At 35.6% G+C, this 25,581-nt stretch overlaps 1 protein-coding gene across 1 annotated transcript in view; it reads right to left on the reverse strand.

Moving 5' to 3' along the window:
- NEB (nebulin) overlaps positions 1-25,581 on the reverse strand; it is a 128,930-nt gene that overhangs the window by 34,200 nt on the left and 69,149 nt on the right. The window contains exons 83-118 of the mRNA XM_049816933.1: positions 25,444-25,548; positions 25,040-25,351; positions 24,633-24,737; positions 24,284-24,382; positions 23,041-23,142; positions 22,746-22,853; positions 21,579-21,890; positions 21,337-21,441; positions 21,148-21,252; positions 20,462-20,566; positions 19,416-19,523; positions 19,215-19,328; positions 18,300-18,497; positions 17,296-17,400; positions 16,612-16,716; positions 16,416-16,520; positions 15,835-15,942; positions 15,039-15,152; positions 14,355-14,552; positions 13,574-13,678; positions 12,748-12,852; positions 12,331-12,438; positions 11,939-12,046; positions 10,342-10,449; positions 9,594-9,698; positions 9,394-9,498; positions 9,100-9,198; positions 8,761-8,871; positions 8,486-8,590; positions 7,683-7,787; positions 7,145-7,249; positions 5,914-6,018; positions 5,505-5,609; positions 4,860-4,964; positions 4,269-4,373; positions 1,893-1,997 (exon numbers count right to left, since the gene is read on the reverse strand). Coding sequence (XP_049672890.1) covers positions 1,893-1,997; positions 4,269-4,373; positions 4,860-4,964; positions 5,505-5,609; positions 5,914-6,018; positions 7,145-7,249; positions 7,683-7,787; positions 8,486-8,590; positions 8,761-8,871; positions 9,100-9,198; positions 9,394-9,498; positions 9,594-9,698; positions 10,342-10,449; positions 11,939-12,046; positions 12,331-12,438; positions 12,748-12,852; positions 13,574-13,678; positions 14,355-14,552; positions 15,039-15,152; positions 15,835-15,942; positions 16,416-16,520; positions 16,612-16,716; positions 17,296-17,400; positions 18,300-18,497; positions 19,215-19,328; positions 19,416-19,523; positions 20,462-20,566; positions 21,148-21,252; positions 21,337-21,441; positions 21,579-21,890; positions 22,746-22,853; positions 23,041-23,142; positions 24,284-24,382; positions 24,633-24,737; positions 25,040-25,351; positions 25,444-25,548 — 4,407 coding nt within the window. The remainder of the gene's footprint in view (positions 1-1,892; positions 1,998-4,268; positions 4,374-4,859; positions 4,965-5,504; positions 5,610-5,913; positions 6,019-7,144; positions 7,250-7,682; positions 7,788-8,485; positions 8,591-8,760; positions 8,872-9,099; positions 9,199-9,393; positions 9,499-9,593; positions 9,699-10,341; positions 10,450-11,938; positions 12,047-12,330; positions 12,439-12,747; positions 12,853-13,573; positions 13,679-14,354; positions 14,553-15,038; positions 15,153-15,834; positions 15,943-16,415; positions 16,521-16,611; positions 16,717-17,295; positions 17,401-18,299; positions 18,498-19,214; positions 19,329-19,415; positions 19,524-20,461; positions 20,567-21,147; positions 21,253-21,336; positions 21,442-21,578; positions 21,891-22,745; positions 22,854-23,040; positions 23,143-24,283; positions 24,383-24,632; positions 24,738-25,039; positions 25,352-25,443; positions 25,549-25,581) is intronic.

The raw sequence follows: 25,581 nt of genomic DNA on the forward strand, positions 1-25,581 counted from the left end.
ACACATAATATTGCAAAATCCTTCCACCATAGCCAATGAAAGCTGAATATGCACAATCAGCTAAACTTTGCAAGCCCCTTGGAGGGCTAGGAGGCTGCCTATCTGTGTGATTAATTTTACATTTATTTCACTGAGTGTAAAAGCTTCACTTCTATCCTCAATCTCCAAGATTGAGCTAAAAAAGCAATCTCGGCAGATCAGTGACTTTTAAAATTCATAACTGGACAATATAATTTTTAAATATTCATCAAATGAAGAGAAATGTAAAACATCTTACACAGTAGAATATAAGAACTTCCACTGAATATATCATAATGCCAGGCTATTTTAAAGGCTTTGATAGCAGAATTTGTGTTTTGATAATTTCTTTTTTAAAGATCATCTTGCCCTGCTCAGGACTCTAAACCTGCTTTCACAGAATTCAGTGAGAAGAGACTGTACACTGAGAATGATAAATCATTGTAGACAGCCTGAGGGCAGGTGGAAGAGATTAGAACATATTTTTAAAAAAGAACTTTCATGCTCTATCTTGCATCAGAAAATAAATCCATGCCTTTGAAACAGGACTACAACAGACAAATACAAAAAATCATCTACAAACAACAAATCATAACAAGAAGTCGACTCAGATGAACATGCAGGTCAGGCAGAGTGCTATTTTTTTTTTTTTCTTCAAACATACTCACACTTACCTGCAAGGATTTTTTAATGACATAATATAAATCCACAGATACATTGAACAAAAATGTCTAGTAAAGAACTTCAGTACCTTATTAGTGAAGAATTTTATTAACTGTGCTAATAATAACAAAGAAGAACACCCCTCTCCCTCTCATGTAATTATTTTCTACTGCTGCATTTCCAGTTTATAATTTAAATGTTATATGCCAGTTTCACCTGGTCCAGTCAGGAATAATTTTTACCATTGAAAAGGTTACTGCTAGCAGCTGTGATTTCAGAGCAGAAATAAATATGTATCAGTTATTTAATAAGCCACATTTTCATCCAACTGGTACAGCCAAAATATATATGCTGGAATCCAGATTAAAGAAGGCAGAATATGGAAAATTAATTCTTCACAATATATCAGAGTCACTACAGGCTTTCTTTTACATCATCAGAAATATAAATGTGTTAGGCTCTTTGTTCTGTATGAATAAATAGATGAATCATACTCACTTTCTACCTTCTGATTCTTACTAGAACAGGCAAAAGGAGAGAGGTTTGGGTTTTTTTTAATAAACTGTATTATGTGACTGCATGAGGACTGCTTTGCTAGCCTTGCTTAAAAGCAGTATGTAGAGAAGGAAATTGATGAAAACATGATTTACTATGGACCTGTGTGCCTAGACCATTTCTAAGAGCACTTAGAAGTGAGACATGACTCTGTTCTGTATCTAGGCACAATCTGACACCATTCTCAGGCAGAGTGGTAGATAAATGTTGTAATCTACTTGCCAAATTACTTCTTCATGTTCATACTGAATTAACAGACTTGCATTATGAAAGGTGGTCAGTCAAGAAATGGTGGCAGAATGAGAATTTGGTTAGGTAAATATCAGGAACAGCTAACACACAATATCTTATATATACGGTATGTATGTGAGTATGTGAAATTTAATATAGAAGTATATAACACAGTTATTTATAATGAAAAGAGAAAATGAAGGCAAGATCAGCCTGAGCTCAGTGAAGTCCAAGTTACAGTAAATGTTGTTTCAGATATTCTGTTTTAAAAAATACTTTGTCATAGCCAGCATTAAGCACATTGAAAAAACTCTGGAGTCTGATGTCGGTAGAAATTTAGAGAACTCCCAAGCATTAAATATTAGAAGTCCAAGCAGCTAATTTGTATATATAATGTCTCCTACAGCAGCAGTTCTTCATATTACCTGGCTCCATAAGTATGTGTTGTAGAGTGCTGTCAGCATATCTGGCCTCAGAATTTCATTACATCCATGTTGCAGGAGCATCTTGGCAAAGGATTTATATTTTTTCTGTTCATGCAAATGGCAACGAAGCACAAAAGAGACTTGTGAACACCATAAACAACAACGTAGCTCTAGATCCCAGACACTTTGAGAGTGGAGAGATTTAGGCAAGGTACTGTATGTATTCACTCGGATGTGCATACAACTTACATCTATATAATTAAGAATGTCAAGAATATATATTAAAAGATTTGCTTTCTATCCCATAAATGAAATTGTGAAAATAGTTTTGGGGACATAAGACTAAATTATAGATTAAGGTGAGGATACTCAAAAGCCAAATATGTCACACTGTTGCTTGGGTAATGAATAAGAAGATAATGTCTGTAAAGGTCACTAAAAGAGAGATAAGAAAAAATAAATGGATGATACAACATGCATTTTTTAAAACCTCTCCAATGAGTTCAAGAGGCATTAGATTTCTGATGTCAATTGATGCACAGTATATGAAAGTACATACAGTAGAGATTAGCTCACTCAAAAAGTAATAATTCTTTTTGGGTGGCAAAACAAAGACTGTCTGATCAACTGATCTAGAACATCACAACATCACAGGTGAAACCTGTGATACTGCTAGCTATAGACGTTTCACACAGACGGAGTAGCTGTGAGTGACCAGGCACTTTCTGGCAGCACCAGCTAGTGCTCCTACAGTACCTGACTGCTCAGTGTAGTCCCCCACTTGGCCAGGAGGTTCCTAGGATCATCCACAATAACGCTGTACCTATCTTTGAGCTTCTCATAGGCAGCTTTATATAATTTCTGCTCAGAATAGCATAATACAGTGTAACAAATAAAAAAAGAGTGAAGACACAAAGAGATCATAGCTCTAACCACTGAAACCTCTTTATATGGCCTACTTAAAGGCTGGGATTGAAGAACATATCCAAAAGAGAAAAATATATTTTAAAAAAAAAAAACACATAGAAAGAAAACATTTCCAAATAATACATGCATTTCTAAATTTCCACTGGAATGCCTAATCTATCCCTATATCCCTAAGGATGCCTATATTCTATCCCTGCCACTCTTCAATAAGACATTTTATGACTTACTTTCGTCATGAAAAGTAACTGCAGAAGCAACTCTCTATGGAACTAGTTTCTTGATTTGAGTACAAAGAGAACAGAATGAGATTCAAGTGTAAAATACAATGTTATACTATCATCAGACATTTTGTAAGCAAAAACTATAATGCCTCATCACAAAAAACTTCATTTACATAACAGAAGACATTTAGGCAAGTTCATTTCCATGTATGGAGCCCCCATTGCTAAAATTTTACTGATTCATGTTTCTCCCATTAAATTTTTCCTTACTTGCTCTACCAAACAATAAGACGAATGAATACTAACAACCTTCCTTAACAAATTCTGGTTCACTGCTTATCAAATTGCGTGTGAAATGACAGCAATGGTACTGGTATGGAATCTGTTGTGAAACAGTTTTTCTAACCTAGAACAGGTAATACTGTAATACGTTCTTTACCTCTCAGTAAATGTAACAATGTCTGGTGAAAAAGAACAAAACACCAAGATCTGAGAGTCTAAATATACTCTGCTTTCATAAAAAGCATCAGAGGCCAGTGTGGTATGCCAACTCTAAGCTGATGAGAATTCACCTAGAACACAGTGCTTTTCAATGGGCTTTGTCCTGTGGGTGTACAGCACTACTCCTAGAAACTCCACTGGTGATTTTACTCTTAGATCCAGGGGCATTCATTAACCCCCTTTGCTACTATGTTGTGTTTATTGTTTCTTTAGCACTACAGGAGAAAAGTAAGAAAAACTAAGTAGTAGAGTGGGAGTATTCAAGGCAAAATATCTGAAATGAAACAGAGCTATGGTAACTTCGAACGTAATACGAACTTCCTGACACTGATGAAGTTTTTTTTTCAATGTTTCAGGAATGCAGTTGTGATTCTCTCTACACTGTTTTCACAGGACAATCAACAATCAGTGTTACTAAGTAAATAGCACTGTTTAAGTTAGCATGTATTTACCAGTCAGCAAAGGACAGGTTTCTTTGCAATGACAAAGTAATAGAACAGGGGTCAGGATTTTACTTTTTAGGTACTGTAAACCTGCCCTGTCCTAATACTCAGAGAAGCAATAAGAACAACCTTGTCTTCCACGATTTTAGTCTGACCTTAAGACATCTTTAAGCCTGAATATATTTTGATTTATTTACAATTTCATAAGGAAGATGAACCTTCAACTGGGTATTAACATACACACACTTACTACTTCAGTACAAGACTCTACAAAAATCACTTACCCCATCCATCAACTGAGTTGCATGTTTAAAATGCTTGTTAATTGGAGAGTCAGCTACATACTGAAACTGAGACTTAGTCTTCTCAAATATCTCCTTGTACTTACACTGGAGAAAAAGAAAAAAACAGAAAAAAAGCATTCCAATGTTATTCCAAAGATGGGTAGGGCAATGAAAGCATGATTTTAGAAACAATCTGCACCAAAACCATGGTAGAATTATTGCATATGTGCATTTAACATACCTACAAACAAAAAGTAGTTGTAAATGTAGTATGCAGGATGGAACTAGCACATCAAGAAAGCAATGGAAATTTCAAATCTTCATAATTTTAAAGCTAGACTTAGAATAACTAGAAAAATTACTATGGAGCTGATAGCTTTGCAAGGAACAGAGGGGATAAGTAAAAGATCATTTTGCCTCTGTTTTCTTTTACAATAAGAACTGAAATTTTAGAAGCTATATATTAAGTTTTACCATGAGTTATTCATATCAATGTCTAGGTTAGAACTGGATTCTCCTGGGAAAAATTTATTTGCAATATAAGCAAATGTCAATAAAACCTTTAGCACCAATTCAGACTGTTTTACTTACCCCACTGTAGAGCACCTTATTCTTTCCTGCCAGAGCAAAACTTGGAGTATCCCATGCATAACAGCCAATGCCTCTGAGCCATGATAAGTCTTCCTTGTATTTAACCTTCAGAAAAGAAGTAAAAGGATTCAGTTCTAAGTGACACCAAGTGGTAGCCAATCAATGCTGAAATGGCACCTCAACACAAGGTGTAGCGAACAGAGCTACATCCATTATTATTCCATTATAAAATAAGTTAGAGTAACTCATACTTTTCCGATGGACTAAGATTATTCACATACCTAATCTATCATTAGCTATTGGAGTTCCTGTGTGAATTAAAAAAAAAATTTATTCTTGTACAATTAAGGGGTTATTGTATACATACAGATATGTACAATGAAGGGTTGTTATAGGGTTAACAAACAAATCTAAGCAAATGCAACTGAAATTAATTAAGACTGTTCTGTTAATTTCAAAAGGAGAAGGGCTGTAATTTTAGCCATCTGATTTGCTCTGTCATTTCACAGATCTGCCAGGTGAAAGTGCAAATCACTTTAAAAATTTCAGCTACCTTCCCTTTCTCATAAAATAAGACTTGGTTCTCAATTTGGAAACCTACTTATAACTTTCAGCCTCTCGCATCCAGAAACTATTTGAACTCACATCACTAATAGCATCCGTGACTGCGCGATGATGGAAATGCTCTGGACGGTCTGGGATTGATCTCCAGATTCCTAACTGGCTCATATAATTTTCCTTATATTTCACCTACACAGAAAATTGAAGAATGAAGTAAAACAATCTGAGAACAGAACACTCCAAACCATACAGTTTCAAGACATTCCTTTTTCTGAAAAATCAGAACTATAACAGTGGAAATGAGATTTACTTTTGTAACACCAAAGGCAATCAAGTGTATAATCTTCCAGAGAAGGAAAGAAGTTAATATTAATAGTGCTGATCATATTTTTCTAATTATTTGATACACTTAAATAGAGCAATAGCATAAGTGGCATATTCTAGGTTATTAAATGACAAACACTAATTAGGAATGAAAATGTCATATACATACACTGCTAATATCATCGGTGACCTTTCGATGGTAGACAATATCCAAAGCATCTTTCACTGTGTGGTATTTGCCCTTAGCATTCTCAAAGGTTTCTTTGTAGCGCAACTGGTAAGAAAAATAACATATAAAAGAATATATCATATTTATCTGTCAGGAGTTGTTTTAGTTAAATTTCCTACCTCTTAGGATTGACATCCAGGGATATGTTGCTGTCTAACATCCTAACGTAAACCCTGAGATGCTGCAATTGCTTACAATCAATTGCAATTTGACTGAGACTTATGGTGAAAATTAGAGAGAAAAGGAGTTGGTACCTCTAAACCAACATTGCATCCAGTTCACTTTCAGACTGAATACTGAGGAAAAAACATCCACGTATCACAGGACTACTCTAGAACAGCAAAAGTGCCACTTTTAGCATAAAAAACCCTACTTATCCCTTCTTCTACATCCTGATCTAGAAGAAAGCAGGAAGATCATTCCAGTCTTAGGAGAAAGACTTCCTCTGAAGAGAAATTCAGATGTGCAAGAGAACTGGGATGCTTCTTTGCAGTACTTAAAAATCATACTTAAGAGAGCAGTAAGACTAATCAGTAGAACAAAACACCAGCCCAGCACATAACCTTTCAGGATACAACGTGCAATCTAAAATGTATAGCAAAGATCTCACAAATGCGTAGAGTACTCTTAACCATTGCCTTAAATCACAAATCACTACTCCATGCTTGAAGGAAAAATCAATTTCACCTTAATAACCTTATGTGCAGCAGCTCATAAAATTTTTCTATCTAATCTACTTCTAAATTAAAAAATGAGCACATTCTCAGTGACATGCAAGTTTACTGTAACACAAAACTGATATGAAAATATCTGATAAAACATATTCTATCCTGGCTCCAGCATCAATCATTTCACTCCAGTCTGCACTATTTGGAGATTTCATGTGTAAGCAAATTACTTTAAATCTATTTTTCTTTGTTGTAAGACCACACTTCAGTGTAATGGAAAATTAATTATAATAAATTTTAAAAAAGCATTAAAGTGACATCAAGTAAAAACTTAATCTCTGTAAATATCAAATGGAAATGTACTTGCAAATGGGGTGACCTCGTGTATGACCCACACTGAGATATTCTATGCTTTGCATGCTTGTTCTCCATCAACCCTTTTTCTGTTCTTTTCATAAAGAAACCAAAAGAAGCAGCACTGAAAGTGTCCATGGACTACATACATCACTGGCATTCAGGTATGCTCTCTTGGCTCTGATCAAGATTGGTGTGTCCGGCACAGGCGTGTATTTGTCCTTCATCTTCTCATACTGGGTTTTATACTTTTTCTAAGAGAGACAGCAAAAGGGAAAAGTTATATCTTTAGTCTTAGAAGCATTTGCTAATCTGGGATTATATTAACACCTAGGGGTGCTACACTGACTGCATAAAGTCATTCTTGCAAAGCACTTCTGTCAAAACTTTGGGAAACAAGCTCAGCTGTTCAGCTCTTTCTAGGTCTTCCTGGCCTTGCAGCCAGTGTACCTCAGATTCTGCAAACAAGCACTTAGAAACAGGTATCTTATAAAATACTAAAACATATTAAAAAAGTGTACTCTTTTACCACAACTTATAAAAGAAATATGGAACTTAAGCATAAGAGACAGAAAAGTAAATGAAGGGTAAACAGATCTGAGCCTTGAAACTATCACTGAAATTAGAAATAAAACTTCTAAACAGTTCAGAATAGTGGTACCAAACAAAAAACCCCAAATATCTTACCTCACTGACCATGTCCTTTACGTGCCTAGCATGGGTAAAGGCTGGAGTCTGACCACCAGCATGATGATGAGGTCTCTCTTTTGTGGCAAGTTCCACGTACAAGTACTGCAGCAAAAAGAAAAGAATAAAAAAATATACATTTCAAGTAAGTTTTACTTTATCTCTCTGAAAAATGACTGTAAATTCACAATGTATAGATAACCACAAGATTTACCCCAGGAAAAAATAATGTGCCCTTTCCTCTTCCTTACTATCTCAGTTCATACTCTTGATATTCTGTAACTGCCAGTAACATGCTTACAAGCCAAGAAGTCAAATTAATGTGACATTAATGACCTCTCTGCCCTACACCCAGACCTAGCTTTAGACAAAAGCATCCATAAGGTCTGTTTTTCTCTGGTGAGTATCTTCATTTTGTTCTGCAAATTTAAAAATACCACAAAATTTGTAGCTAGTAACTCAGATAATGAACTACTGTATCAATAAAGAAATGCTGATGAATAAAGGCAGATGAATAAAAATATTTATTCCTCTGATGAAGTCAGAGTTTCAGATAATTGGAACAGAACTGTACCAGAAACTGTACTGTTTCAGATGGACAAAACCAAACATGTCCATTAGACAGACATGGTCAATATGAAAATTCATGGCCACTTAAAAATGAGGAATAGTAACTTTAAACATCCTCTGCAGGAATTCTACATTGGTTTGAAATGGTCTGGAAGGATTTTGCTGTACTTTAAGGGTATATTAAGAGGGATCCCCTGATAGTTGGGGTTTTTTAAATCAGTCAAATTTTTCACCTGGCTTTGTATTTTTTGTCCTTGCTTGGCTCTTAAGAAGTCAGGTGTATCAAGGATGGAAGTGTATTTTGTCTTCAGCTCCTTGCCTGCAGCTCTGTAAACCAGCTGGAAAAAGACAGGTCTGTGAATTATTTCTTCTGTTACATATGTTCATTTAGCAGCCAAACAACCACAGCTTTGCAATTATAGCATCTTGCATATTTCAGAAAAAACAGTGAGAGGGTCTGAGCTTAATTATAGCTAACAAAGATGTGCAAAAATAATATAGAACTTACTTCACTCAAATGGGTTTTTAGTTCCTGAACTGCTCTGTATCCAGGAGTATCCAATACCACATTGTATTTAGCCCACATCTTCTTTGCAGTATCCGTGTATATATAATTAGACTGAAAGAGAAAAGCAGTATCACTTAGGAAGCTGTTATTATTCTTGGTAGTAAAGAAAATTCTACAGTGTAACCTATCAGCACTTTGAAACAACTACCTATCTGCATGGCAAGAAATTCTGTCATAAGTCTTTACTCATTTTCATGTACTTAACTTCCTGGAAGTACGTAGCATGCATGTAAATAAATCAATCGTTGTTATGCACGGTTCTCAGAAGAAAAACCTTACCCAGAGCTTACGCAGATGACGAGCACGGACCATATCAGGAGTATCATACAGAAAGCAACCCAAGCCCTTCAACCACTTCAGATCCTCCTTGTATTTATTCTATCAGGCAATTCGAAAAAGAAAAATCGAAAGTTAACTTTTGGGATAATTTCATTAATCAGTCCCTAAACAGTTACAAAGCATTTCTCTATTACAGAATAGAATGTAAATGATAGAAGCCAAATTCCACTTTCGGTATAAAAGTATTAGACCTGTTGTATTCAAATACCCGGTGTCTCAACAGAAGTTGCTTACGTCACTTGTGATGTCCCCAACATAGCGGCAGTGCAACACCTGAGGAGTGTATGGCAATGAAATCAAGTGTCCCTGCATCCTAAAGAAATCTGACTTGTAGATCAGCTGAAAGACAAAGAGAAAAATAGCATTTCACATGTTGGTCATGCTGAATATTCTAAATCTTTTCTGTTTTTTTTTTATGTTAGAAAGACACATACATCACTGACAGCTTCCTGTGTTGCTCTGACTTGACGGATTTCTGGTGTGTCCGGAGTGGTATGAATCTTGTCCTTGTACTTGTGGTATGTTGCCCGATACAACCTCTGTATCAAAGGAGACAACATTCTACATGTTAAAAACTTAAAATAGCAAGCAGATTGGCAGAGTGTAAGTACTTCTCTTTTCAGGGCAGGTTTTTTTGCTAGGTGTTACCTAACCACCAGAGAAAATGGAGCAAACATACTATTTTCTAACCAGGCAAAGATTTTCCACAACTGTTTTTGATAGCAGCATCTCTAATGCATGGAGAATGTGAGACACTAATCCTACAGACATGTAAATATGTATGTTTAATTTTTGTTCTATTAAAGCCAATGACCAAAGAACTGAGTACATATATATAAAACCTAAGACTATCGAGACCCAATGTCATACAGATACAATAATTTCTATGCAACTTTAATCAAGTAGCAGATCAGTTAATAAAGTTAAGCTTATTTTATATTATGGTAACAGTTTTACAGGATTACAGAAAGTTAGAATTATCAAGAACTTTAAAGAGCCAAACAGCCCAACTCCAAGCCTGGGTCAATGATCCCCTACCATTCCTGATGGATATTCTTCTAAACTGCTCCTAAAAGCCTCAAAGAACAGGGACCCTACAACATTCCCAGTCAATGTACTCTCATTATTCACATTTTGGGCACGACAAATACAACTGAAAGCAAATACATATATTTACTGTACCTCATTAATGACTTGATTCACTTTCTTCACATTTTCAAAACCAACATCTTTAGGTCCCAGAGTATATCCTTTAGCTTTCATGTGTTCATAGGCTTCTTTATATTTCAGCTATAAAGTGGAAAAAGGAATAAAAACATAGAGAAACTAAATTTGATTGTGATTCTACTTACACTGCAGTTCTGACAGTAATTTATGCAGTATAAAGAGCAAGATTTTTTTAGAGGTAAACACATGAGATTTAGCTATATCAGAGTTAAATACACTATACATCACATCATCATTATTTTTACTGTTATGTGGCCCAAGATTAATAACGTTTTAAATTTCTCTTGCATCTGATAAAATATTTGCATCTGCCTGAGGAAATTTATATTTTGATAGTAATTGCTTCAGATAATTATTGGCTTTGGTAACATTTAAATTCTGTTAAGACACACATTACCAATGTTGGGGCTTGAGTGCACTAATAAGATTTAATTGTCCTGACTAGCCACATCTGGGATGTCAGGCCTTGCCTGAGCTATGTTGTAAGCTGTCCTGGTTTTGGCTGGGATAGAGTTAATTTTCTTCCTCATAGCTGGCACAGTTCTATGTTTTGGATTCAGTATGAAAAGAATGTTGATAACGCACTGATGTTTTTAGTTGCTGCTGAGCAGCGTTTATGCTAAGGACTTTTCAGCTTCTCATGCCCAGCCAGCAATAAGGCTGGAAGGGCACAAGAAGTTGGGAGGGGACACAGCCAGGACAGCTGACCCAGACTGGCCAAAGGGATACTGCATACCATGTGACATCATGCCCAGTAGATAAACTGGGGGGAGTCAGCCTGGGGGGATTGCTGCTTTGGAACTAATTCGGTATCAGTCGCGAGCAGTAAGCAATTGCATTGTGCATCATTTGTTTTGTGTATTCCAATCCTTTTATTATTATTGTCATTTTATTATTGTTATTATTATCATTATTAGTTTCTTCCTTTCTGTTCTATTAAACTGTCTTTATCTCAACTCATGAGTTTTACCTTTTTCCTTCCGATTCTCTCCCCATCGCACGGGGTGGGGGGAAGTGAGTGAGCGGCTGCATGGTCCTTAGTTGCTGTCTGGGGTTAAACCATGACATATGCACACCTGTCTTCAGCCCTGTCTATATCCTCATTTTCTGGATGGACATTGGTCCTGTGTTATTGGTAACTTGTCTCTAGCCCTGTCTCCTGGATTTACCTTGCACCTATGTTGTAGGTAGCTTGTCTCTCATCTCTGCTCTGTTTCCTGCAGCTCCTGACTGGATCCCCCTGGATGGACCTTGGGCCTGGTTCCTCACCTTGTCTGGGACTGTTGATGCAACCTGTTATCAGCACCCTGTTCTGCCCACTCCATTCAGGTACAGTGGGACTTCACTGTGGATGAGCAGCTCACTGCCTATGTCACGGTCACCTCAGTTCCTGGCTCAGGCATCCACATGGAACTACCCCACTCTTGTTGCTCTCTGACAAGCAATTTTGTATCTGAGAAATAACTGTCTCAAACAGTTATATCTCATACAGGATGGGCATCAAATATTCCCTTGCAATTCATGTTGTAGAAGGACTTAGTATGTTACTTACATCACTGCCAATGTATTGGACTTGTTTAGCATGCTGAAAGCTGGGAGTGTCTGTGGGAAGGGTGTATCCGGTAGGTAGAGCATTCACACCAGCCCAGCGATACAAATTCTGCAAGAGAAGAGAGAAAGAGAGAGTTTGTGACAACTGTGTGTAATATTTGAGAGTATTCATTAGCTGCAAAGGAAATCTCTTAATCACAGTTGGCAAAAGATTTCCCCCATGTCTGCATTATAATGCATACTTGTAGTTTAAATGAAGACATTTTCCCACTTTCATTTTAGAGCAATGAAGTCTAGCTTCTTTATCTGAAAAGCTACAGACAGACATTAACTTTTAAAGAACTTGCTTTTTGAATATCTGAAAATCTGTGGGCCCAAAAGTTTTATACTTACTTCACTCTGGATTTTGTTCGCATGATATGCCCGCTCCAAATCTACTGTTTTATCAGTAGGAATCATTTTGCCTTTAACATTGTGCATATATTCACCACGATAGACAGCCTGAGAAAAAGAAAAAGTAATTAGAGGAGAATCATAATTGTGATGTTCTCTCACAGTATGTATTGTTTTCATACATACAGGATTTTGTCCTAAAAAACTGAATGGAAGTCTTTTGGATTCAGGCAACTAATGATTTGAGTGACTGTGTTCTCATATCTTTATAAGGGCATAGGCAATCAGTTGTAGATAATCAGCAATGATTAAATTATTAAAATAAAATTATTAAAAAATATTAAAAGTCATATTTATAGAACTTGTGAGGTAATGGCATATGCAATATTGGGGGTGAAAGGTGATACAGATACTTACTTCACTTAAATTCAAGCCACTGAGGACATTCTGGACATAGACAGGAGTATCCATGACCACAGTGTAGTCACTTTTCATTTTTTCTGCCTTAGATTTGTACTTAATCTGCAGACAGAAATTCAAGAGCTCTAACTAGTAAGGCTAGTCATTGTTAATTGAATTTATTATATTTACTATTTATTTTATTACTGACCTATTCTACTAGTGAACCAGCATTTAAACAGAAAGTGTATTGAAACTATGGCTGAATAAATGAACATGGCACCTCACCAGATAAGAACAGCTGATAATTTTATCAAGGAACATCAGGAAATGTCAATACTCATTCACAGAATAGGCATATGTACCATATGATAAATACCCAACACACTTCTAATACAGAATTTAGGAAGGGACATATATTCTCAAAACCCAGAATGATTATTCTCCTATTTTAATGGCTTAATCCCAAACTAAGGGTGTGTCATAAAATCTTAAGAAATCATAAAATCAACATCAAAATACTTTTTAAAAATATTAATTCTGCACCATTTCTGCTTTACTTCAGGGCTTCTGAATGAAGAATTACTGTTTTAAGTGCTTTTCTGAGAAGACAAGTATTTAAACATATGCTTAATACTTTTCTGAATGGGATGTAACCTGACAATATCTACTTCTAGAGCAGCAAAGTTTAAATAACCATATATGGTTCTTTAATGAATACTTCAGTAGAGAAGGATACGTAACATTTTCCAGATTATATCTGGAGTAGAAGAAAACTACTCCATCCTTTTCATACAGTGGAGTGAAAAAAAATCTAAGAAGCAAAACCAGTGTATCCACTCACATCACTGCGAAGATCATAGGCATGTTTGGCATGGAGAATTTCAGGAGTGTCCCAAACAAAGCAGCCAATGCCTTTCAGCCAGTTAAGATCATCCTTGTATAACACCTAAGGTATCAGAGCAAAGAAACAATCTGTAAGACTTCCACTAGGACCTATCCCTTATTGCTATATCAGTGTGAAACACAACTGTCAAATGATGGCAAGTAAAGTTTCCAGTATTTCGACTTTTTTTTGGCTTGAGAATATCAAAACAATTCCTTTGGGAATTTAAATAATTTTTCTTCATTGTTTCAGTTTGGCCAATAAATTAAGAAAACACAACGATTTTCAAAAAACTACTTGCATATTCTACTGGGCAATGATTTACTGATAGATTGCTGGCCTACTCCTGGACTGACCTATGCAAGCCAAGTGCATAGAAGCTTTGCACCACCAGGATTTTCTCAAACTTCCAAAGTTTCCACATCTTATGCAACCAACTAATAAAGGACAATTTACAGACAGGGATGGCTGAACTGGTAGAACTGTAACGTCATGACCCAATGCCTACCCTGATAACACTGAAATTATGCATACTAAGTCATATCTCAACTATGCACTTATTGTCAAGTGTTACAAAAACATGATACAGATGCTATTTAGCAGTGCATAATACAACGGATTCTAGTGGCGACTTCAGTGTGCTCCAACTAAGTTTTTGCTAAATCATTTCCTCTAACAGAGCATAAATGCAAGAATCTTTTTTAAAAGTGAGCCACAAACACATGATTTGTGAACTTACATCACTGAGTTGATCAGTTACTTTTCGAACATGGGCATTGATTTGAAGATCTGGAAGACAGATCCATTCATGGAGATGGGTGCGATAATCAATTTCACTGACTTTTTTCTGTGCATCCTTAGCAGAAATTATGTCCACCATGTCGGGAATAATGTGAATTTTGGCTTTATTCTTTTCATAGACTTCCTTGTACAGACGCTGCAGAGTTAAAGCAGTACATTAACAATGCTGACAAATAGTCTAAAGCATTAACTACTGATAAATTTGAAGCAAAATTATTGATATTTTCATGCAATGTTAGTGGGAGAGCAATTACTTTGCCTATGACTAAAATTTACATCTTGCCTGCTCTAAAAATAATTTGCAGAACCTTAACAGTGGTGCTAAAATGTGATTTGTCAAGTTTTCACTGTATTCACCTGTTAAAAGGAGGTAGACTATGTAGTGCTCCGTTTTATACATAAACATACTACACTAAAAGTTTAGCCATGCAGGCAATTTAACAGTTTAGTCACAGGCTTGAAAAGACATTTGTAGGTATATTATAGAATTTAGCAATACTGAACACTGCCAAATGCTGTGGAAATGTGCTATCTGAATGAAGGCACGTGGATCCTTTGAGTAGCCTCTTCTGAGATAAGTATGGTTTTATCAGGAAAACACACACCAGTAAACAACACTTACATCAATATTAAGTTTTCCAACTCTAAGGCACCTTGCTGTATTGGGATCATCCTCAACACCTCTGGGTAGTGTGTACAGTGCTTTAAACTTGTCATATTCTTCTCGGTATTTTACCTAAGCAGATGCAAAGAAAGGCAGCAAATAACTGACTCCATGAATCAACTGTATTTTTTGGAACAAAGTTCAACAGTAAGCCAAATATTTAACTAAGTCCAACAAGCAGAGAAAGCCTTTAAAGCAGGATCTTGGTATACTATTTATTTTAAATGGCAAAAAAAGCACATCATAACTATCATGTTGTAAAAATAACAAGTTGACTAGAAGACTTTAAAAATAAATAGAAGTAGAATAAGCTATTTAATTATTTTTCCAGCTCTTTCATTTAAAGGTAGCCATGAAGAGAGTGACCTCTCATAAGCCTCAGTTCAGTAAAAATAAGATTATGTTCTTCTATACCTGGTAAAGCATCATTTAAAGACATTTGGTGTTTTTCTGACCTGCATGCTTATGCAATTTAGACTAAAAAAAACCCACCTAACCAGACGTTTTCAAGAAACAGTTTCTATTACTATAAAATGTGATATTTTTTTCCATGAAAAGAAGCAGCAAGGGACTGTTATCCAAATGATTATCACAGAAAGCTGATGATCTAAAGATACATATTATATCTAAATTAAAAATAGAAGATAATTTAAAAAAAACATTTTTTATATCTATAGGATATACAAGGCATTAAACATTTCATTGCTAGAATTGATGATCTCATTAAAAAAAAGAAAATATTTTATACACTTACAATACTAGCATTATGCTTCAGTTCTTTTGCACGAGCTAGGGATACAGCATCAGAGGGCATTATATAGCCAGTAGCTTTCACTTTTTCCCAAGCTTTCTTGTAGAGATTCTATGGGGAAAACAGAAAGTCTCTGTGAGCGGAAAAATTCTTCTCCTGGGTAATAACCAATGACCAATAGAAAGGAAAAGCCCTTCTGTTTTTATTTACATGCCATAACTATTACTTAATATCAAAAGGCTGTACACTAGCTTAATCTTGTCAGTGCACATAAAGGGTGATAAAAATGCTAACTATTCATGCCCATTCTCATACAAGGTCTTAATTTTGTTCAGCTGCAATTTTCTTCAGGGAATCCATTTATTAATGCATGTATTTTGACAAGACTGGAACTACAGTAAGAAAATATGCCCTCTGCCTGAAATACAGCATCTTCCCCATACTCAAGCAATGCAGAGGACTATCACTAGCTTTGATAAGATCCATGTTTGAACATTTATCTTCAAACAGAGTGAACAAACAAAATATAACAAATATCCTACACAGTAGCACCTTAAGAGAAAAAAATGTGTAGAAACACTTACATTGCTAAAGAGATGTTTCAAATTTTGAACTCTTTCAGAATCCACTGTTTCAGTCACAGTTGTATACTTGTCCTTTGTTTTGTGATAATCTTGCTTGTATTTCACCTGTAATATGAAAGACAGATTTAGTTAACTTGTTTCAATTCTCAGAAGGAGCATGGGGAAAGGCCTGAGTAGAAAAAGTGGGGAGACTCACATCACTAGCATTTACACCACTCTGCACTGCAGTCACATAGAGAGGTGTGTCAGTAACAACACCAAAGTTCTGCAAATTCTCTTTTCCTGCTGCTGTATATTTTATCTAAGGAAACAAAACAAAACAAAACAAATATTAATGCTGAAAATGACCAGAAATTCCCTGCCAGCTTCCTTTAAAATCAATTCTGAACAACTGAAGCCCAGGATTAAGGTGTAGTTAAGACCTACTTTAAAAGTGACAGGCCATAGAAAATACTTAATATATAGCCAGTATGAACTAAGGAATAATGAAAATTGCACATCACTCTACAGCATCTAGTAGGCTAAGAGTACAATTAGCAAGGCAAGAGACACTATTTTCCCAACATTAACGACTCACTGAAGTATGTTGTGCACAGGGTGGCATACAGAAGAACAAAGTGTTATGTTCTCACTGTTAAAAAAACACAACCTTGCTGTCCTTCCATTCTCCTAAGTTTTCTGCTCCTTCAATAACAAAAGTGATCATATCTCTACAGATGAAACTGAAAGAGCACATTACAATGATTTAAACAAAATATTTCTGATGTAATAGGAATTACTTAATTCTGCTCTGGACTAGGACAGGTGTCAGTCCCAGTGAATCATAAATGGAAGAATGAAATCTTATAAATATTTACTTATTTGAGGAAACCACACTTACTTGGCTCTGGAGGTCATAGGATTTTTTAGCATGCAGGATTTGTGGAGTATCCCAGACGTAACATCCAAGTCCCTTCAGCCAATTTAAGTCATCTTTATACACTACCTATATGGAAGAAAACAGACTAGTTAGAAAGAAATTTGCCTTCTGCTTGAAGACAGTAGTGTTTGTTTCTTCTCTATATTCAGCATCTTCCACTTGTGCAAACTCAATGCAGGAGGCTACCACTGAATCTGAACCAGGCTCAGTCAGTAATTCCAATCTATTTGGAAGCTTAAATGTGAGCACAGAGAAGACTAGCCCATCTCACAGTTTGACTCAATGATTTTTACCCACAGGATTGGCAAGGGAAACTAAACCAAATGATACAGCACAGTAATAGGCCAGGCAATTAACACACCATCATCAGATTTTATTAGGAAGGTTGGTTGGCCCAAGCTGAGATACTGTTGACTATGTAGTATGAAAAAGTGTCGTAGTTCAGTGTGCCATTCACTCAACCCCGAATGAATGAAGATGAGTCTTCTCCAGACCCACTGGATCCAGGAGGATTGTGGATGCTGTCCTGGCCCCTGTGCACATTACAACATTCCCAATTACAATACATAAGGATCACTGCAGTGCAGCGACATTCTGACTGTACCATGGTACACCCACATCTCTTCCCTGCATGTGCCAGATGGTAAGCTTTCTATACAGTCTCATCCAGTCAAGAAGAGATTAAGTGTTGATAGCAGTGACCTTTGGGAAGGTTTCATAAATGTTAACTTAAAATTTTTCCAATTTACAAATGAATACTAAACACCCAGACCATTAAAATGTCCCAAAGAAAACTGTAAAAATGTAATTTTTGGTACTATGCTACTAAGTAATCTAAGACCATGGTTATTAATTTCATATTTAAATACTATGAAGGATATCTGAAAGTATTTTATATTTAAATACCTTGGAAAAGATGACATGAAAGGCTACTAAAAATGAAAACAAATAAATGAATTGCATACATCACTCAAAATTTCCTGGGCTTTTCTGGCTTGAACAACATCATTTTCTTCAGGTGAACAACTCCACTGATGGAAGTAAGTTCGGTATTCAAGATCGCTGAGGATATACTGGCACTTCTTAGCTAGCACATGATTCATCATGTCACTTGGAATATGGACATTTGCTTTGGTGTCTTCATAATTCTTTCTGTATGCCAACTAAAAAGGAAATATTGGGGGAAAGGTGAGAAGAGAGAAGTGTTTTTCCACATAATTTTGACTATACTAGGCTACAGGTTATAGCATAATCTGAGACATGCTTTCTGGACTTAGTAGCTAAACTCCCATGGGATTCAGTAGGATGAAATCTTAACTTCGATATTAATCATGACTTATTCTGAATGACCTTCTTGCAGATTTAACAGCTGGTGAGCTAATTAACAAGACTTGAAGACAAAAAAAGTCACATTCTACAAACATGTTTTTAACCTAGTTAAAACTCCCTGTCTGAATGAAGATAGAATATTTGGGATTATACTAACTTTATGCCCTGCATGACATGCTTTATGTGCAGTGGTGATAATAACAAAATACCAAATGTGCATTTATTTTTCCAGTTCTTAAATTCCTACTTCAATAGTAACACTTTGGTTTTTTTACATGCAGTACTTCTTACTGCTCAGATTCTTAAACTGAAATAGAAGAAAGTTTTTTTCCCCTATTCTAATATGTGTAATAGCTAAACAAATCCCTTCTTAATCTCCTACATCATTTCAAGTTCAATTATTCAACCCATGTAGAAAATAACAGTTCAGGAAACAAACACTGAAAACACTTCTACTGATGTTATTAAGCGTTGCATTATTTATGTTTAAATATGTCATACTAAAATAAAGAAAATGGAAGATACTACAGCAAGACTAATCCTCTCCTTACCGCGCTCCTCATTTTCTGGAATGCTAGGGAATGAATGACACTAGGGAAATCACCAATCTCCTTCCCAGCCAGGTAATGGCCTTTCAGCTTCTCATATATTTCCTTATATTTAAGCTGCAAAATATTAATGTGGAAATTTTAAAGTTCATTCTAACAACACATAGGAAAAAAAAAGAGAAAGAATGGAAAACTCATACTAACCTCACTATTTATGTAGTTTGCATGCTTCGCTCCAACAACTGGAATATATTTCTCATCCAAAGTATATCCAATGGGCTTGCTGATTTCCCAAGCTTTTTTATAGAGTTTCTAGACAAACAAAACACATACAGCTTTTGATAAAAAAATCCATCATACTTTCCAAGAAACCCAACTCTACCATTTATATGCACATGGAATATGACTACTTCTATAGCGCAGTTCCTTATTCCATGAATTGTCCCAATAGAGCAAATGAAGAATACTCATTTTGAACACTTATTCATTGTAAGGCAAACAAAGTAAGTGTTCCAATTCAGGAAGGTACCCGAGCACAAATTTGAGCTGATCTCTGCTTTCTTTACTATATTCAGAATTCAACGTTTCTCATCCGGAAGAGTAAAATATCCAAAATGTAGATATGAACTCTTGTTTAAAAGTGCGGTACAGAAATGACATTAATAATTTTATAAACACATGTTCAAAACTCTGAAAAAATCTTCAAGTAATACTATTGTTTATTATAAGAGCATTTACTGTGTCAGTGGCACTTTTCTAATGCATCATATTTACCTTCAGACTAAATTATGAAGCACCTAGTAGTATGAATGAGTAGCCACTTACATTTTCAAAAAAAAGAGATTTCTCATTAAAATTAGTGAGACTACTCAAAAATAACTGCTTAACATAAATCGTCTAAAATTTTCCTCTCATAAAAAATAAATGTCAATTTTATCAGTAGTGTAGGAAGATATTATTGGATGGAATTATAAATTGGTTTTGTCACACAAACTTACTACTACTGATACTGCTAATACTAATTCCAAACACCACACAGCAGTGCTTCAAGATCAGTTCAATAAGGAAAGAAATTATCCTTATCCCAATGATCCAAACAGGGAAAAACTGAAGAAAAAAGAGATTAAATAACTTTCCCAGTGCCACCCAGCAGACTAATGACAGAAACAGAACAGTTTTCGTAAGTCCACTCCACATTCTGTTGCTTTCAAAACAAACAAATTAAAGCTTAGATATCTAATGAATCTTACATCACTGTATAGTAAGGACATATCTTTGGCATGGTTCAGCGCAGGAGTATCATCAGACCCAATATACTGGCCTTTTTCAAGGTTAAATGTTTCCTTGTATTTTAACTACAAAAGAAAACAAACACAATGTTAATTCCACAGGAGAAATAAATTATCCCAGCTAGTCCATCTATTAGAAGTAGACATTAATTTTCTGTTATGTTATCATATCTTCAGCAATGTTGTGTAGTATGTCACAACCACTATTACACACAGGCAAATGTCATCAGTATGTCACACCACAAAATCCACACAGTATTCTAGTGAAATTAAACATACCGATCAGCAAATACATGTTAGTAGCAACAGCAGGAACTCCACTAGCATTATACAACTAACCGCTACTCCAGAGAACAGGACTCAATTTTAAACTAATACAATCAAAATCTATGTAAACTCTAAATAAGGGACATGGTACATTCTTCTACAGAAAAATACAAAATTATTTTGGATAGCAATATTGTGTTGTTCATTTATATTACTTCTTACTAAACTTATTCACTTGAGTAAAAGTCTATTATTAATGAAGCATGCATATGCACACACACACGTACATAAGGCTAAACACAGTATAGTTTAGCAAAAGCAATTAAGTAATCTACTAATTCTAGTAATATAACAGTTTCTATTTTTAAAAAAGTACATACATCACTCTGATTGACAGAGTTAATCTTTGCCAAAACAATGTCGGGAGTGTCAACCACACTGGTATAATTGGAAAAATTGTCAAGGGCTTCTTTTGTATATGCTCTCTGCAAAGAGATGAAATATTGTCTTAAACACTGTGCATGAGAAAGAACAGCTAATCACATAACGGCTAAAATATTTTCTCTTACCTTATTTATGAGTTCTTGTGCATTCTTAACTTTCTTATGTTCCACTGAATCCAGAGGAATCCAACCACAGCCACGAAGCCATTCCAAATCAGATTTATAAATATTCTAAATCATTAAACATAATAAAAAAGGAAATAAATTATTTAATTTAGGATGATTTTTTTTCAGTCTTACATAATATGGACGATATAATTAGACCAAACCAAGTGGAAATTATATAGTAGGTATGTAATATCACTTACATCACTTTGCAGATCATAGGCCTTCCTTGCCTGAATACAGTCATTCTGGTCAGGATGGCATGTCCATTCACGCAGGTATTGGCGGTAGTCAATATCACTGACCAAGGTCTGACATTCCTTTGCTGCTACAACTGACACCATATCCGGAGGGATGTGAACTCTGGACTTTGTTTTGTGATAGTCTGATTTGTACAACCTGTCATTCTGGATCTCGCCTGCATGCTCAAACCATACCAGTTTTGGATCATCTCTCATACTGGGAACTCCAACATAGTGACCTCTTTGTTTGACGTACTCAGCTTTGTATTTAAGCTGATGGAAGAGGGGAGAAATACATATAAAATCAACACTGATTGTACCTGCTCTGTTTTTAACCCGTGAACAGCTATGGTTTCGTCAACACAAATAATTGATGAGAAAGGGAGTGGTCAACTGCAGTCTTAGGTTTTCAGTACATGACCAAATAAAAATATGACACAAACAGTAATGTTACTTTGTATAGTCCTTCCACTTCAAAATATATGATTTTCTAGACAAATATACTACCATTTTTCAGTGAACAGTATTTTCAGCATAAGAGGAACGCCTTGTTAGAAAATGTTTGCTAATAAGTGGATTTAGCCTCAGTTTTGTAATAAATTTTTGTAACAAATTATTTGAGACTGTCTGAAGAGTGAATGCTTATTTCAGTTATTTATATCACACTGTTTTGATAAAATGTATATTCAAACTGAGTAATGTAATAATTTTAACATCCATTATGGAAAAGTTTAAAATGTAATGTGCATACTATCTTACAGTTTTTCAAGGAGGAAGCCTCCATAATATGCCAAAAGGTGAAATCAGAGTTATATATTATAATCATAATATCACTTCAATTACTTAACATTTATAAAATATGGAAGTCCACCTTAGTTGATTTTGAAAGGACTGTTTCTGAAGAAAGCAAAGGTGGAAAGGAGAATCTAACCTTTCAGCGCTGATATCTGTAAAACCCATAACAAAGATGGCTGAATTGTTTGGAGGACAGTGGACTTCATGGATCATGAAAAGTCTACTGGATGTTACCCCTAATGGAAAGCTTTCTGTGTCTATTGTTGAATTCGCAAAGCCTTTAACATTTCCAGGTTTCCAAGCACTTGCTTTCCTAATGAGAAAAATTATTACCTCGCTTTGGACATCATTTGAGTGTTTGGCATGACAGATCTGCACAGTGTCAGGAGGTAAGAGGTAACCAGTGGCTTTTTCTTTCTCCCAACTCTCCTTGTATAAATTCTGTGGAAAATAAAAGTGAGGAGGAATTCAACACTACTATAATGATAATTATTACCGTAAATATGTAACCTATATTAAAGTGTAAGTATTTTAAATCTTTCCTGTAGGATGTTAATAAGGCAAGTTTTCTAAATTGCTTGAAAGAGTTATTAATGGGAGTATAAACTGTCAAGGAGAGATCACATACCTGATTTAGAATTCTGGCTGCCTCTCGGGCCATATCTAGCTGTGGTGTATCTGTTAGAGTATAATTTGACTTGACCTCATTCCATGCCTTGTGATATTTAATCTAGAACAGAGAAAGAAATGACTGCCTTGCAGCACCATCACGAAATTGGGAAAATGTAATGCCAAGACCCATATTTTATGCATGAAATAATGTAAAAACACCTGAATTTGCAAGGCTATTAAACATGATACATTAAATATACATCCGAATGAGTATTTTTTTTAAAAAGGAAATTATACAAGACAAGAAATTACAACATTTCCCTGAGAAAATTTTGAAAACTTGTTCCAAGGCAGCTGGATGGACAGAGGATAATCTTCAGAAGTCAAAGGTGTGCTAGCTGTTTGATCTACAGGGATGTACAGCCAATAGCCAAGGAAGAAGTGTTCAAACCAGGGCAATAGATTTTAAGCTTTTTAAAAGCAAATCTCTTTACTAAGCATGATCTCTCTGTGAATGCAGCATTCTAGCATCTCCCAACCACAGATAATCTACACTGAGTCATGTTCCCAAGCACAGGACATGCCCAAATGTGTGTATGTGGTTGCATGGCAGTATGCCATTCGATTCAACTGTATCATTGTTATTGCCAACCTTTTAGCAGTGTCTGAGTTAATGTGAGTGTTTAGCTTGGCCTGTTGTGTAACAGAAGCATGCAGCAAAAATAAACACAAACTCATGAACTGAGACAGGGTCATGTAATTTCTTGTTCACAGACCAGCTTCTCACAGACTAGTCTTCAAAGACATAAAAAGAAAGGCATGCTGAGAGCACACCAGTTTTGCTCATGTTTATTGTTACACAGTGGTTAACTAAAAAGTGTAAACTCATATTGGCATAAGTGAGAAGGATTAAACATTATGGTTGCCAAAGTGCAAGTGCTATTTACGTTCATGTTGTCAATGATCACCAATGATATTGGCCAAGGCTGAAAGAAGGGGCTGGCTGCAGAACTAGCACTGGCTTTTCACATGTCTAGGCATGATGTTATTCTGCTCAAGGAGCCTCTTCCCTCATAAGTGATGGAGATGAGCTAATAAAGTCCTGTTTATGACATACGTTCACAGAATTCCCAGAGACTGATTGAGAATTCTTTTGCATTTTTTTAAAAAGATAAAATAAATGTCCTTTTAAAGATAAAATCCTACCATGTGAAGATACAGATCAAATTAACAGCCCAGAAACATGCTAGCAAACTTACATCACTACGAATTTCACCACTATTCTTCGCTGTGATATAATCAACTCTGTCCGCCACTGGAGTAAATGGAAGAGTTTCGACTTTTGTACGGTACTTTCTCTATACAAGAGAAAAGATGAACAGTCAGATTATAATGGAGTATTTTACAGCTAACACAGCAATTCTGAATACATAGACAAGACAAGAAAGTTTACATGGAAGGAAAAACTCTCCATACACAATGAATGCTGTGGAAGTACTCCAGTTGTACTTTTTATTTTTAAAAAATATTAATGTATTTAACCATTAAAAAGACTTTAAATTACAACTACCCTTAAGAAAATTTTAGTCTTGAAAAACATTTTGTTACCTCATTCAAGAGATCTCCAGCATATTTGACATGTTTGATTCCAACCGAATCATTTGGCAACCATCCAATACCCCGTAACCATTCTAAATCAGATTTGTAAATAGCCTGGGAAAACAAAATAGGGTCCATGCTGTTAGCTACAGTTCCCAGTACAATCCAGCAAGACTGATAAATAAAGGCACTTCCACTGGTTAAAAGGAGAGCAGTAATTCCAACATGAGCACTATATCTGAATTTATCACAGTTCAAACTTGGCAATGTATAACACTGGCATATACTTTGCATTCCTAATAAACAGCAAAGCCAATTCACTGAATTCAGCAGAAGATTCCTACCACTTAGAGCTGAAGCAAACTAAGAAGAGACAATACAGTAATAAGTTAAACTAAGTTTTCATGTTAACTTACATCACTCTGAAGATCGTAGGCTTTCCTAGCCTGTATGACATCATTCTGATCTGGAAGACAGAGCCACTGATGCAAGTAATGACGGTAATCAACATCACTGACCAAAGACTGACCATGTTTAGCCGCTATGATAGATAGCATGTCTACTGGTAGGTGGCACTGTGTCTTCCATTTGGCAAAGTGTTTCTTGTATTCTAGTTCACTCTGAACTTTGCCTATGCCGAGGGCAAACTTCATTTTCTTATCTGCTTTTGCATTTGGAACTCCAACATAATGTCCTTTCTGCTTCTCATGATCCAGTTTGTATTTATACTGTGTAAAGAGCAAACATCACCATTACTAACAGTTATCATGAAATAGCTCTTAAAGCATAGGAAGAGCTAGATGCCTCTTTTGGCACTTACATCACTAGCAATTTCTCTAGAAGCTTTGGCTGCCTTGATTGGGATTGCATCTGCTCTCAAATCACAACTCGTCTTCAACTCATCCCAAGCTTCTTTATACAGTTTCTGAAAAGACAGCAAAATGTCACACATATGCTA

The sequence above is a fragment of the Accipiter gentilis genome, chromosome 1 (assembly GCF_929443795.1).
Source record: "Accipiter gentilis chromosome 1, bAccGen1.1, whole genome shotgun sequence".
NCBI classification, from domain to species: Eukaryota; Metazoa; Chordata; class Aves; order Accipitriformes; family Accipitridae; genus Astur; species Astur gentilis.